The sequence below is a fragment of the Prenolepis imparis genome, unplaced genomic scaffold (genome assembly GCF_030444845.1).
Source record: "Prenolepis imparis isolate NDT839.2.m4 unplaced genomic scaffold, iyPreImpa1.0 SCAF_14, whole genome shotgun sequence".
NCBI classification, from domain to species: Eukaryota; Metazoa; Arthropoda; class Insecta; order Hymenoptera; family Formicidae; genus Prenolepis; species Prenolepis imparis.
Window position 1 is genome coordinate 1,807,767 of NW_028141172.1, and position 15,570 is coordinate 1,823,336.

The 15,570-nt window shown below is 29.9% G+C and overlaps 1 protein-coding gene and 1 long non-coding RNA gene across 5 annotated transcripts; both read left to right on the forward strand.

Annotated features, from left to right (window-relative positions):
* The first annotated feature begins 1,186 nt into the window (after positions 1-1,186).
* Positions 1,187-7,107, forward strand: LOC145945354 (uncharacterized). Of its 4 annotated transcripts, none has more exons than XM_083054302.1 (10): positions 1,187-1,406; positions 4,016-4,220; positions 4,399-4,797; positions 4,908-5,069; positions 5,265-5,441; positions 5,701-5,838; positions 5,934-5,996; positions 6,081-6,298; positions 6,423-6,591; positions 6,857-7,106. In XM_083054302.1, the coding sequence occupies exons 1-10, from the start codon at positions 1,383-1,385 to the stop codon at positions 6,946-6,948; spliced, it is 1,647 nt and encodes a 548-aa protein (XP_082910428.1). In that variant the 5' UTR covers positions 1,187-1,382; the 3' UTR covers positions 6,949-7,106. The 4 variants fall into 4 exon arrangements, with proteins under 4 accessions (XP_082910428.1, XP_082910425.1, XP_082910426.1 ...); XM_083054301.1 differs by lacking the exon at positions 1,187-1,406 and adding an exon at positions 3,740-3,936 and having other exon boundaries at positions 6,857-7,107; XM_083054299.1 differs by lacking the exons at positions 4,399-4,797; positions 4,908-5,069; positions 5,265-5,441; ... (3 more) ...; positions 6,423-6,591; positions 6,857-7,106 and adding exons at positions 1,573-1,696; positions 1,870-3,936 and having other exon boundaries at positions 4,016-4,154.
* Positions 7,108-7,489: 382 nt separating this feature from the next.
* Positions 7,490-8,100, forward strand: LOC145945645 (uncharacterized). The gene is made up of 2 exons (XR_014426883.1): positions 7,490-7,622; positions 7,857-8,100. It is a non-coding gene; the product is annotated as an uncharacterized LOC145945645 (long non-coding RNA).
* The last annotated feature ends 7,470 nt before the right edge of the window (positions 8,101-15,570 follow it).

The following is a 15,570-nucleotide window of genomic DNA, read 5'->3' on the forward strand; positions in this document are numbered from 1 at the left end:
ACTTCTTTGCATAACATGTATTCCTATTAACTCAGACGATTTTTCGGAAATATTAAAAGACATATTGCTGCACTACCTCTTTGCAAAATATGTTCCCCTATTAACTCGGACGATTTTTCGAACGTTTAAGAGACACGTGACACATATGGGATACATAACCTGTTTTAAATTAAATTAAATTTATTAAATAATGCAAAATAATTTTTACAAATTGATGATACTCGTAAATAAAAAATTCATAATAATAAAAAATACAATATGTATCACTATGAACGTTGTTATTAACAATTATTAAAATATTTAGTCATGATGTGAAATATCGATGACAGCTTTTACGCGAAAATTGTAATGAAATGCCGAAATAAGGAGAAAAAAAGAAAAAGAAAGAAAATACTGCATTTCAAAAGAAAATTGATAATAAAAGAAGAAAAATAAAATACTCAAAGTGATTTCAATTATTATTATAATATTATATTGCGAGAAAATGGCGATTTATCAGGATGCAAAAGTAATTATGTCTCTATTAAAAATTATATATACTTACAGGGAGATAAATCTGTAAATTTTTCGATATATTTCATCCCAAGGAGAACAGAAATGTCAAAATGATGTCAATTTGACGTCATATTGACCAAATTTATGTCATTTTTTGATCATTGAAATCTCGATCTCGGAAATGACTAAAAAATGACTTTTTATATTGACTTATTTTTGATCTTTTTAATTTTTAGAAAATGTGATGTATATTTCTCAGCTGTGTATATATATGCTTATTATTATAAAGATGTTTAAAAGTAATCATTTTCCATATTCAGATATTGTTGCAGTTCGCAGAAGAGTCTATTATAGTTATACTGATTAAAAACTGAATTGCTGATTAAAATATTATTTTAAGCGACTTACGTCTTAAATTTGCGTCTTAATTATTTTTTTCAGTTATAACATTGACAAATTATATTTATTTTTCTTTTAATACAATAATAATTTTTTATCATTAAAAAATAATTAATTAATAATTTATTTTAATGTGGAATATACTTTATTTTTTCAAAGTATTTATTATTTTTAATATATATATATATATATATATATATATAATTTTTTATTAGTGAGTGCTCAGTGTACGGTGTCGTGTTATTGAAAAGTTGTATTCATATTTCGTGCCTGCGCTGTTAGCGCATATCACGAATGCATTGCGACAGTGCGACACGTACGACTTGCGATAGTGAGCTTGCACGATCTTGTTCGCAAGTTCGCTAGACATTTTTGTTGAAGGCGTATTAGTGATTTCAGAAGTTATATAATAAAGAAGTGATTTTTTAAAAAGTGATTTTAATTTTAATTGTTGAAGAAGGGGGAGGTCTACAGAAGATAAAATTAAAATGTCGAAACAGTCTAAGAAAGAGGTAAGACTCTCGATTGCGTTACTTCTTTTTCCTGGTATGTACTAAATGTTGCACGTAAAAATTAAGATCATTATCTTCCTATTTATCTATTCGTTCCTTGTGACACATTTCTTTTTATTACAACACTAACCTATTTTTTCAATAAAATACTTTGTCATTTTTATAGGTTATATTACACTTGATCTCAAATGTTTAATATTGTATGTATTTATTTATCAATGAGAGGTGGTAATATTATAATGTAGGATAACACTATAAACATTTCACTAAATAATAAGTATTAATAAAAGGTAAATGTTCAATTTGTTTTTATTAAATTTTAAGAAACATATGCATGCACCTATTAATATATTTGATTTTTTGCTTATAAACACAAAATATACAGTCGCATACTCAACTTTAAATGAATTACTTTTTAATTATATGAATTGTAATGTTTAATATATTTTATTTTGGGCAATAGATCTTGTCATGAAAAGAAAATTATATGCTCAGGCTTCTAAAGCCAATGCTAAACGTTTCCGTGAAGCTGAAATTGAGGATCAATTGATTGAGATGGAAAATATATTAGATGGAGCATGCTCTAATCCCTCTCATGTTTTACCTGCTGTGCACATTGAAGAAAACCATAATGTTCAGGATAATGATTTAATTGTAGAAGACGTATTACATAATCCACCAAATCATGAAATTGAAGATGCTGAATATAGTGAACACAGCAGTAGTGATGAAGCAGAAAACGAATGTAATATTGAATATTTGAGAAATCGTCCTATTAATGACATAGAGGCATATTTATTGAACTTTTTAACAGAATGGGGTGTTCGAGATGTATCATTCAAAAAAATGGATAAGCTTTTAGCAGGATTGCGAGTTATTTTCCCTGGTTTGCCAAAATCATATAAAACAATTCTTCATACTCTTCGTACTGTGAATATTAAAGAAGTTGGTCAAGGTCTAATGTGGTATAAGGGTATAAAAGTTAACCTTGATGAAATATTAACTGAAGACTATTTGCAAAATAAAAATCAAATTATAGTGGATATTAATATCGATGGTGTTCAATTATATAAGAGTGCAGATGATCAATTTTGGCCAATTTTAGGTTGCCTTAATGGTGACAAATTTCCTTTTATAATCGGTGTATGGTATGGGCATTCAAAGCCTGATGATTTAGAAGGATATTTATCGGATTATATTGAAGAAGTTAAAAATTTGACTATTAATGGTTATGAATTTAATGGTGAAAATATTACTTTTAGTATAGGTAATTATATTTTAGATGCCCCAGCTAGACAATTTATTAAGGGCATTCACAATCATAACAGTACATTTTGCTGTGAAAAATGCACAGTTAAAGGTGTTAGACATAGAAATCGTCAAGTGTTTTTATATGATAATGCATCTCTACGTACGGATGAATCATTTAAAAACAGAAATCAACCAGAACATCATAAGTACACTTCACCTTTAGAACGGAATTTACAATGTGGAATGGTGTCCACGTTCAGGCTTGATCCGATGCATCTCGTGTATGCAGGAATTTTTAAGCGATGGTTACAGTTTCTCTTTGGAATCATTGTAACAATGGGCAAAATTAATAACAGAGCTAAATCTCAATTGTCTCTAGAAATGTTACGTTGTAGTCCTTGGGTGCCTATAGAATTCAATCGTCGACCTCGATCTTTTTATGAAATATCTAAGTATAAAGCAACAGAATTCAGGCGCATCTTATTGTACGATGGTGTGCGAATCTTTAAGAACACGCTACCTCCTAACACATATAAGAATTACTTACTTCTACATAGTGGAATATATATACTGTCCAGTCCAACTCTAGTGCAAAATCCAATTATGCTCAATGCTGCTCAAGAAATTTTAAAAGAATTTATAAAGCACTCGTCTCAGATTTTTGATAAATGTTTCGTTGTTTATAACGTTCATTGTTTAATTCATTTAGTCGATGAATGCCGAAATCATGGAAGTTTGGAATCATTTAGTGCTTTTAAGTATGAAAATTTTATGGGCATTATGAAACGACATTTGAGATCTACTTACAAGCCTTTACACCAATTAATTAGACGTGATGCAGAAACCAAAGGACGGTTTGTTACAAAAAAAAAGACAGATGAGCCCAATAAAATTTTGTTGAAAAATCAATATAATGGAGATAATCATTTTGAGGGAGAACAGTTTCAGACTGTTGTTTTACATAATGTTACTCTTACTAAGAACGAAGCAAACAGCTGTTTTAAAACTAAATGTGGAGATATTGTAATCTTGGACAATGTTATCCGAACACCTCAGAATCGAATTTTCCTAATAGGATATAAGTTTATAGAACAAGAAGATTATTATAATTTTCCTATCCCATCTTCTGAACTTGGAATTATGAAAGTATCTCGTTTACAAAGTCACAGAACGGCTTATAAAATTAAACATTTTCTTTGTAAATGTGTTCTTTTTCCTGATAATGAGGAAACATTTGTATGCATTCCTCTTGTACATTGCAACACTCAGTAGAATACCAGTAAGAACTTTTATTTTTTAATTATATTTTATTTTACAAGTTATTGATTTGCAGCCTAATATTTTATTGTTCTTTTCAGTTCGCAGTTGTGGAATTTGATGATTCATGTGATGAATCTCAAACACTAATAGAAGTAATTCCTTCCAAATGGTTATTTGATAATAATACTAAATGCAAGTATCCATCTAAAAAAGATAAGCTTAAAACTACTTGTTTGGTCATGTCAAAAATAGATCCAGGACAGGATTGGGATATTTATAGTCTTCAATTTCATCATTACTATAGTAAGTGTGTAACTTTCGGAGAAATATGTATTATCATATATTTTGTGTTTGAATATAAATTCTTTTAGTACCAATATACAATATACTTAAAATGTAACTACATTTTGTTTCATTAAAAAATGAGTTTCAGTATTATGTGTATTTTATGTTATATCTTTACGCATTTTCTCACTTGCAGGTACCTACAATACTGCTCTCAAAGCAGCCAAAACTGTTTTAGAGGGAGAAGTTGCTCAAACAGAAGCAGAAACAGATTATACTCAACCAAGAAAAAGAAAGAAGAACAGAAGATACATATCATCTTCATCAAATGATGAAGAAGTAGATGAGTCTCTATCAAATGTTCCTCATGGTACAAGTAGTGAAGTACCTGCACCAGATTCTCGTCTTTCAAATAAATTGAAAGTACTTCTTAAAAATAAATCTATGAAAACATCAGCTATATGTCAACAAAAAGAAACATCTGTTGGAAAATTATTCTCTCGTAATGAGTCACGTGTTAAATCTTCAAGCCTTTTAAAGTCAACTAATACATCAAACAAAAGTCCGATACAGCAGCATTCTTCACAAAATAAGGGTATGTCCATATTCTTATTTCGTGAGTTATTTTTGTTTCTATAATTTTAATAACAATCTTTTTATAATCTTTTATAATTTTGTAATCTTACAGTCTTTTTATCATTTTAGTTACACAAGAAAAATATTTATCTCCTAAAGACTGTAACACACAAATGTCAGAAAAATTTGTGACCGCAGAGCCATCGCAATCAAAAAAAACCAAACCTCTCAATAAATTGCACAACATTTTTTCACATTTAAACAAAGAAAATTGTCGTAATTCTTTTAATAGTAAGTTACTTAATTTCTAAATAATAGTGATTTTCCATGTTAATTATATATATATTGTATATATATATATATATATATAATATACATATATTATATATTGTATTATATTATATTTGTATTAATTATTATATAAATTATATAAATTCCGTTTCTCTTTTTTGTTTCTTGCATAATTGATTTTGTGGACTGTTACAGTTTTTGAAAAAAGCTCATCTCAATTAACTTTGGATTATAATGAACAATCCGTAATATCAGACAGTTCTTCGACGAGTACTGTGTCTGTACATGTACATGATGATATCTCAAAGAGAAAACAAAATGCTTTCTTAAGAGACGATAACAAAGAAAAGTCATCTCCGGCCTTTGATGATTGTAAGTGAATTGAACATTTTTTTCTATCACAATTTTCTGAGTGCACTTGCATTTAAATTAGAATTATATATATTGCATTTGCAATATATATATATATATATATATATCTCAATTGTATAGTTTTTTTAAATTAAGTTAAAATTTTATATGAATTGATTTCATAAATATAAAATAATTTGTGAATTTTTTTTACTACATTTTATTATGTCTTATTCAATCACTAATGGAAATAGAAATAACAATTCTAATTTTGATTCAGATGATAAAAACAACAATGATTACAACGAGAATTTTACAAAAGATAGAAGTGAATCTAGTGTTTCAAGAGATGAAGAAATAACTTTAACGCCAATGGATAATAACAATAGATCATCTCCAAATTCACCACCATTGCAAGGTAATATGATTTTCCCAATAATCTCACTTTTGAGAAGTGGTTTTGCACATTACTTTTTTCCTAATATATATTAATATATATTATATTTATTTCAGGTTTATCGAATGCAGATCGTGATTTGCTGACGACGACATTAAGCTATTTGAAGAAGCTTCATGGTAATGATTTTTTTTGTACTAATTTATATAACTGCAGTTATTACGTATGATACATTTTCTGATCATTAATTTATATTTTCGTAGGACCGGTTGTATCTAATCTTGATAGAGATTTGCTTCGAGATGTATCAAGTAAGCTTGACATAGTACTAATGAACCAATGTCGCATCTTAAATGAAATATTTCCTGGAGAAGCTGTGATAGAGAGACCTGAAAATTGCCCCCCCCTTCCATTGCGAGATGAGAAGTCATTTCAAACATTTAACGAATTTTTAAAAGATAAAATTGCTTTTTCTCAATTTGTAAGTATAGTTGATCTTTTTGGGTATTATTATTTATATATTTTCTACAATATATGAATTCTTCTTTTTAGCATTTATTTCTTTCTTTAAAAGTCAGCTTGTTGAAGATATTTGTTTATTTCAGATCAACTACCTTAATGCACATATTGTTGATGATTCTGATCAGTGGAATGCTGCTATTCGTCTCATGTCCATCGTATTACACAATGAGCTTGCAAGACAAATTAGTTGGAAAGGAACTAAGGGAGTGAAAATCTCTTTTTATGGAACTAGAATCAAAGAAGCTTTGTTTTGTAAGTTTTTCTATAATTTTTTCTTATTTTTAAGATATTAAGTCCTCTGATTAATCATTGTCATGTATTAAATTATGAAAAACGAGAGATTACATGAACTTTTCCTTTCTTTTTCTTGCAAATTAATTTATTTCAGTGATCAAAGAAATCAAAGAATTGCTAGAAAGACTTACGTGATTTTTCGTTTTTAACTTAACACAATATTCAATATAATTGCAATAAAATTAAAAGATCACTTTTTTATTTCTTGTCCATTTCTGTTTAGGTGCCATAATGAGCCGTTTTAAAAATGAATCATTGAAAACAGCTGAGGAGTCTATGAAGCGCTGGTTGAATACTTCTGGTCAACGTAAATGAAAGAATAATAATTTTTACTGTGCAATGTTTTTAAAAGTGATATTTATATTCTCTACTATATACTTTAATATTAACTACTTTAATATATTCTACTATTACTGTGCAATAATAACGTTTATAAATGATATTATTTGTAACATGTAATATTATTTGTGATATTAATAATAAATGTATCATAAACAGTCAAATATGTTTATTAATTACTATCTTAATGTCTTTAGCAATAATTTTGAACAGTCAAAAAGGAATGTCAAAATTACGTCATTGTGAACATCAAGACAACATCAAAATTTTATACAATTTGATGTCATTTTGACGAACTAAAATTTGACCATATTTATACATCAATTTGACATCATTTTGACATTTCTGTTCTCCTTGGGATATATTGCTTTATATTTGTTTATTCTTAAATATTCATAATAAATGTTTTGTTTTTTTTCAGCAAATCCAAGCATAAACATTGTTATTCATTCTGGCTCTATGTATCTTCATTACATGCAGTGGCAAGGAGATATTTGCAAAGTATAAAGTACAAAGACTGTTTTCTGCTATTAGCCGTAATATTAATAAATATAAACAAGTGTGACATGGGGACACAGGATTTTGTTATCAACATTGTTTTTTTATAAACGAAGGAATTGATGCAAGCAATGGAAGAGTCTCTGCTGCAGGTATATCACAAGCACTTTACAATTCTGTTAATCAACTGTTATATTTAAACAAATAATTTGAAAATTAAAATTAATTTCTGTTACATTTATATTGGATGATTGCAAAAGTTCGTGCCCGATTTGCATAGATGGTGGTAATAACTTCAAATCGGGCACGAACTTTTGCAATCATCCAATATTATTGATAAGATCATGTAGATGCACTGTTTGATTGCATGTTTGGATTTAGGATAGGTGTTGAAACGCAGAAGATATCATATATGGAAGATGCAATTTCTCCTAAGGATACACATGTACATATGAATTATGACAGTGCAGATGTCACACAGACATTTTTCTGGCTTTTACAAAAATCTGTTTCCATACAAATTGTGCAAATCAAATTAACAAATTGGAGGATGAGTTGCTTTTGGATCTCTCAAATAAAGATATATTTCTGTCATGTGGATTTAAATGTATGTAGGAGAAAACATTTATTGTTAAAAAGCCAAAACAACAAACAGAGAAGAATACAGGTATCTTTCTTTTCACTTTTCTTATAAAAAGAGTTATATATATTTTTTCCTCCCTTATATACAAATTTATATATAAAACTGTACCGAAACTTATGCGACAGGTGGGCGATGAATGGTTAATAGGATCTTTGAGCTTGTTTCAACTTGAGTTGTTCAGAATTATTGGAACCCATAATGTTCATATTCAAAAATAATCTTTAGGAGATCCAGAAGATCCTTATGATGAGAGTTATTTAAGTATTCATTTTATGCGTAAGTATTCATTTTTCAAACAAGTATATCTCTGTTTGAAGTATTATGTAAAATTTTTCATCGATTACACATTTTAATAGTACATTTATTACAGAATCATTTGGTACCAAACAGACACCAGCGTACAAATTTTTTCACTTGATATACATAAAGTAAGGTTGCGTCGCATGGGGTCAGCGGTAAAAAAGTATCGATTTCTAATATTTAAAAACGAGCCAAAAATTCATCGATTATACATTTTAATAGTACATTGATTACAGAATCTTTTGGTACCATGCAGACACCAGCGTACAAATTTTTTAATACGATAAACATAAAATAAGTATACGTCGCACAGGATCCGCGTAAAAAAGTATCAATTTCTCATATATTAAGACGAGCCAAAAATTCATCGATTATACATTTTAATAGGACATTTATTACAGAATCTTTTGGTACCAAGCAGACAACAGCGTACAAACTTTTTCATTTGCTATACATAAATTAAGGATGCGTCGCATAGGGTCAGCGGTAAAAAAGTATCGATTTCTGATATTTTAAGACGAGCCAAAAATTCATCGATTATACATTTTAATAGGACATTTATTACAGAATCTTTTGGTACCAAGCAGACACCAGCGTACAAATTTTTTAATACGATAAACATAAAATAAGTATGCGTCGCACAGGATCCGCGTCAAAAAAGTATCAATTTCTTATATTTTAAGACGAGCCAAAAATTCATCGATTATACATTTTAATAGGACATTTATTACAGAATCTTTTGGTACCAAGCAGACAACAGCGTACAAACTTTTTCATTTGCTATACATAAATTAAGGATGCGTCGCATAGGGTCAGCGGTAAAAAAGTATCGATTTCTGATATTTTAAGACGAGCCAAAAATTCATCGATTATACATTTTAATAGGACATTTATTACAGAATCTTTTGGTACCAAGCAGACACCAGCGTACAAATTTTTTAATACGATAAACATAAAATAAGTATGCGTCGCACAGGATCCGCGTCAAAAAAGTATCAATTTCTTATATTATAAGACGAGCCAAAAATTCATCGATTATACATTTTAATAGGACATTTATTACAGAATCTTTTGGTACCAAGCAGACAACAGCGTACAAACTTTTTCATTTGCTATACATAAATTAAGGATGCGTCGCATAGGGTCAGCGGTAAAAAAGTATCGATTTCTAATATTTTAAGACGAGCCAAAAATTCATCGATTATACATTTTAATAGGACATTTATTACAGAATCTTTTGGTACCAAGCAGACAACAGCGTACAAACTTTTTCATTTGCTATACATAAATTAAGGATGCGTCGCATAGGGTCAGCGGTAAAAAAGTATCGATTTCTGATATTTTAAGACGAGCCAAAAATTCATCGATTATACATTTTAATAGTACATTGATTACAGAATCTTTTGGTACCATGCAGACACCAGCGTACAAATTTTTTAATACGATAAACATAAAATAAGTATGCGTCGCACAGGATCCGCGTCAAAAAAGTATCAATTTCTTATATTTTAAGACGAGCCAAAAATTCATCGATTATACATTTTAATAGTACATTGATTACAGAATCTTTTGGTACCATGCAGACACCAGCGTACAAATTTTTTAATACGATAAACATATAATAAGTATGCGTCGCACAGGATCCGCGTAAAAAAGTATCAATTTCTTATATTTTAAGACGAGCCAAAAATTCATCGATTATACATTTTAATAGGACATTTATTACAGAATCTTTTGGAACCAAGCAGACAACAGCGTACAAACTTTTTCATTTGCTATACATAAATTAAGGATGCGTCGCATAGGGTCAGCGGTAAAAAAGTATCGATTTCTGATATTTTAAGACGAGCCAAAAATTCATCGATTATACATTTTAATAGGACATTTATTACAGAATCTTTTGGTACCAAACTGACACCAGCGTACAAATTTTTTAACTTGATATACATAAAATAAGGTTGCGTCGCATAGGGTCAGCGGTAAAAAAGTATCGATTTCTAATATTTAAAGACGAGCCAAAAATTCATCGGTTATACATTTTAATAGTACATTGATTACAGAATCTTTTGGTACCATGCAGACACCAGCGTACAAATTTTTTAATACGATAAACATAAAATAAGTATGCGTCGCACAGGATCCGCGTCAAAAAAGTATCAATTTCTTATATTTTAAGACGAGCCAAAAATTCATCGATTATACATTTTAATAGTACATTGATTACAGAATCTTTTGGTACCATGCAGACACCAGCGTACAAATTTTTTAATACGATAAACATATAATAAGTATGCGTCGCACAGGATCCGCGTAAAAAGTATCAATTTCTTATATTTTAAGACGAGCCAAAAATTCATCGATTATACATTTTAATAGGACATTTATTACAGAATCTTTTGGTACCAAGCAGACAACAGCGTACAAACTTTTTCATTTGCTATACATAAATTAAGGATGCGTCGCATAGGGTCAGCGGTAAAAAAGTATCGATTCCTGATATTTTAAGACGAGCCAAAAATTCATCGATTATACATTTTAATAGGACATTTATTACAGAATCTTTTGGTACCAAGCAGACAACAGCGTACAAACTTTTTCATTTGCTATACATAAATTAAGGATGCGTCGCATAGGGTCAGCGGTAAAAAAGTATCGATTTCTGATATTTTAAGACGAGCCAAAAATTCATCGATTATACATTTTAATAGGACATTTATTACAGAATCTTTTGGTACCAAGCAGACACCAGCGTACAAATTTTTTAATACGATAAACATAAAATAAGTATGCGTCGCACAGGATCCGCGTCAAAAAAGTATCAATTTCTTATATTTTAAGACGAGCCAAAAATTCATCGATTATACATTTTAATAGGACATTTATTACAGAATCTTTTGGTACCAAGCAGACAACAGCGTACAAACTTTTTCATTTGCTATACATAAATTAAGGATGCGTCGCATAGGGTCAGCGGTAAAAAAGTATCGTTTTCTGATATTTTAAGACGAGCCAAAAATTCATCGATTATACATTTTAATAGGACATTTATTACAGAATCTTTTGGTACCAAGCAGACACCAGCGTACAAATTTTTTAATACGATAAACATAAAATAAGTATGCGTCGCACAGGATCCGCGTCAAAAAAGTATCAATTTCTTATATTTTAAGACGAGCCAAAAATTCATCGATTATACATTTTAATAGGACATTTATTACAGAATCTTTTGGTACCAAGCAGACAACAGCGTACAAATTTTTTAATACGATAAACATAAAATGAGGATGCGTCGAACAGGGTCCGCGTCAAGAAAGTATCAATTTCTTATATTTTAAGACGAGCCAAAAATTCATCGATTACACATTTTAATAGTACATTTATTACAGAATCATTTGGTACCAAACAGACACCAGCGTACAAGTTTTTTCACTTGATATACATAAAGTAAGGTTGCGTCGCATGGGGTCAGCGGTAAAAAAGTATCGATTTCTAATATTTAAAAACGAGCCAAATATTCATCGATTATACATTTTAATAGTACATTGATTACAGAATCTTTTGGTACCATGCTGACACCAGCGTACAAATTTTTTAATACGATAAACATATAATAAGTATGCGTCGCACAGGATCCGCGTAAAAAGTATCAATTTCTTATATTTTAAGACGAGCCAAAAATTCATCGATTATACATTTTAATAGGACATTTATTACAGAATCTTTTGGTACCAAGCAGACACCAGCGTACAAATTTTTTAATACGATAAACATAAAATAAGTATGCGTCGCATAGGGTCAGCGGTAAAAAAGTATCGATTTCTAATATTTTAAGACGAGCCAAAAATTCATCGATTATACATTTTAATAGGACATTTATTACAGAATCTTTTGGTACCAAGCAGACAACAGCGTACAAACTTTTTCATTTGCTATACATAAATTAAGGATGCGTCGCATAGGGTCAGCGGCATAAATGTATCAATTTCTAATATTTTAAGACGAGCCAAAAATTCATCGATTATATATTTTAATAGTACATTTATTACAGAATCATTTGGTACCAAACTGACACCAGCGTACAAATTTTTTAACTTGATATACATAAAATAAGGTTGCGTCGCATAGGGTCAGCGGTAAAAAAGTATCGATTTCTAATATTTAAATACGAGCCAAAAATTCATCGGTTATACATTTTAATAGTACATTGATTACAGAATCTTTTGGTACCATGCAGACACCAGCGTACAAATTTTTTAATACGATAAACATAAAATAAGTATGCGTCGCACAGGATCCGCGTCAAAAAAGTATCAATTTCTTATATTTTAAGACGAGCCAAAAATTCATCGATTATACATTTTAATAGGACATTTATTACAGAATCTTTTGGTACCAAGCAGACAACAGCGTACAAACTTTTTCATTTGCTATACATAAATTCAGGATGCGTCGCATAGGATCAGCGGCATAAATGTATCAATTTCTAATATTTTAAGACGAGCCAAAAATTCATCGATTATACATTTTAATAGTACATTGATTACAGAATCATTTGGTACCAAACAGACTGCAGCGTACAAATTTTTTAACTTGATATACATAAAGTAAGGTTGCGTCGCATGGGGTCAGCGGTAAAAAAGTATCGATTTCTAATATTTGAAAACGAGCCAAAAATTCATCGATTATACATTTTAATAGTACATTGATTACAGAATCTTTTGGTACCATGCAGACACCAGCGTACAAATTTTTTAATACGATAAACATAAAATAAGTATGCGTCGCACAGGATCCGCGTAAAAAAGTATCAATTTCTTATATTTTAAGACGAGCCAAAAATTCATCGATTATACATTTTAATAGGACATTTATTACAGAATCTTTTGGTACTAAGCAGACAACAGCGTACAAACTTTTTCATTTGCTATACATAAATTAAGGATGCGTCGCATAGGGTCAGTGGCATAAATGTATCAATTTCTAATATTTAAAGACGAGCCAAAAATTCATCGGTTATACATTTCAATAGTACATTGATTACAGAATCATTTGGTACCAAACAGACTGCAGCGTACAAATTTTTTAATACGATAAACATAAATTAAGTATGCGTCGCACAGGATCCGCGTAAAAAAGTATCAATTTCTTATATTTTAAGACGAGCCAAAAATTCATCGATTATACATTTTAATAGGACATTTATTACAGAATCTTTTGGTACCAAGCAGACAACAGCGTACAAACTTTTTCATTTGCTATACATAAATTAAGGATGCGTCGCATAGGGTCAGCGGTAAAAAAGTATCGATTTCTGATATTTTAAGACGAGCCAAAAATTCATCGATTATACATTTTAATAGGACATTTATTACAGAATCTTTTGGTACCAAGCAGACACCAGCGTACAAATTTTTTAATACGATAAACATAAAATAAGTATGCGTCGCACAGGATCCGCGTCAAAAAAGTATCAATTTCTTATATTTTAAGACGAGCCAAAAATTCATCGATTATACATTTTAATAGGACATTTATTACAGAATCTTTTGGTACCAAGCAGACAACAGCGTACAAATTTTTTAATACGATAAACATAAAATGAGGATGCGTCGAACAGGGTCCGCGTCAAGAAAGTATCAATTTCTTATATTTTAAGACGAGCCAAAAATTCATCGATTATACATTTTAATAGGACATTTATTACAGAATCTTTTGGTACCAAGCAGACAACAGCGTACAAACTTTTTCATTTGCTATACATAAATTAAGGATGCGTCGCATAGGGTCAGCGGTAAAAAAGTATCGATTTCTGATATTTTAAGACGAGCCAAAAATTCATCGATTATACATTTTAATAGGACATTTATTACAGAATCTTTTGGTACCAAGCAGACACCAGCGTACAAATTTTTTAATACGATAAACATAAAATAAGTATGCGTCGCACAGGATCCGCGTCAAAAAAGTATCAATTTCTTATATTTTAAGACGAGCCAAAAATTCATCGATTATACATTTTAATAGGACATTTATTACAGAATCTTTTGGTACCAAGCAGACAACAGCGTACAAATTTTTTAATACGATAAACATAAAATGAGGATGCGTCGAACAGGGTCCGCGTCAAGAAAGTATCAATTTCTTATATTTTAAGACGAGCCAAAAATTCATCGATTACACATTTTAATAGTACATTTATTACAGAATCATTTGGTACCAAACAGACACCAGCGTACAAATTTTTTCACTTGATATACATAAAGTAAGGTTGCGTCGCATGGGGTCAGCGGTAAAAAAGTATCGATTTCTAATATTTAAAAACGAGCCAAATATTCATCGATTATACATTTTAATAGTACATTGATTACAGAATCTTTTGGTACCATGCAGACACCAGCGTACAAATTTTTTAATACGATAAACATATAATAAGTATGCGTCGCACAGGATCCGCGTAAAAAAGTATCAATTTCTTATATTTTAAGACGAGCCAAAAATTCATCGATTATACATTTTAATAGGACATTTATTACAGAATCTTTTGGTACCAAGCAGACACCAGCGTACAAATTTTTTAATACGATAAACATAAAATAAGTATGCGTCGCATAGGGTCAGCGGTAAAAAAGTATCGATTTCTAATATTTTAAGACGAGCCAAAAATTCATCGATTATACATTTTAATAGGACATTTATTACAGAATCTTTTGGTACCAAGCAGACAACAGCGTACAAACTTTTTCATTTGCTATACATAAATTAAGGATGCGTCGCATAGGGTCAGCGGCATAAATGTATCAATTTCTAATATTTTAAGTCGAGCCAAAAATTCATCGATTATATATTTTAATAGTACATTTATTACAGAATCATTTGGTACCAAACTGACACCAGCGTACAAATTTTTTAACTTGATATACATAAAATAAGGTTGCGTCGCATAGGGTCAGCGGTAAAAAAGTATCGATTTCTAATATTTAAAGACGAGCCAAAAATTCATCGGTTATACATTTTAATAGTACATTGATTACAGAATCTTTTGGTACCATGCAGACACCAGCGTACAAATTTTTTAATACGATAAACATAAAATAAGTATGCGTCGCACAGGATCCGCGTCAAAAAAGTATCAATTTCTTATATTTTAAGACGAGCCA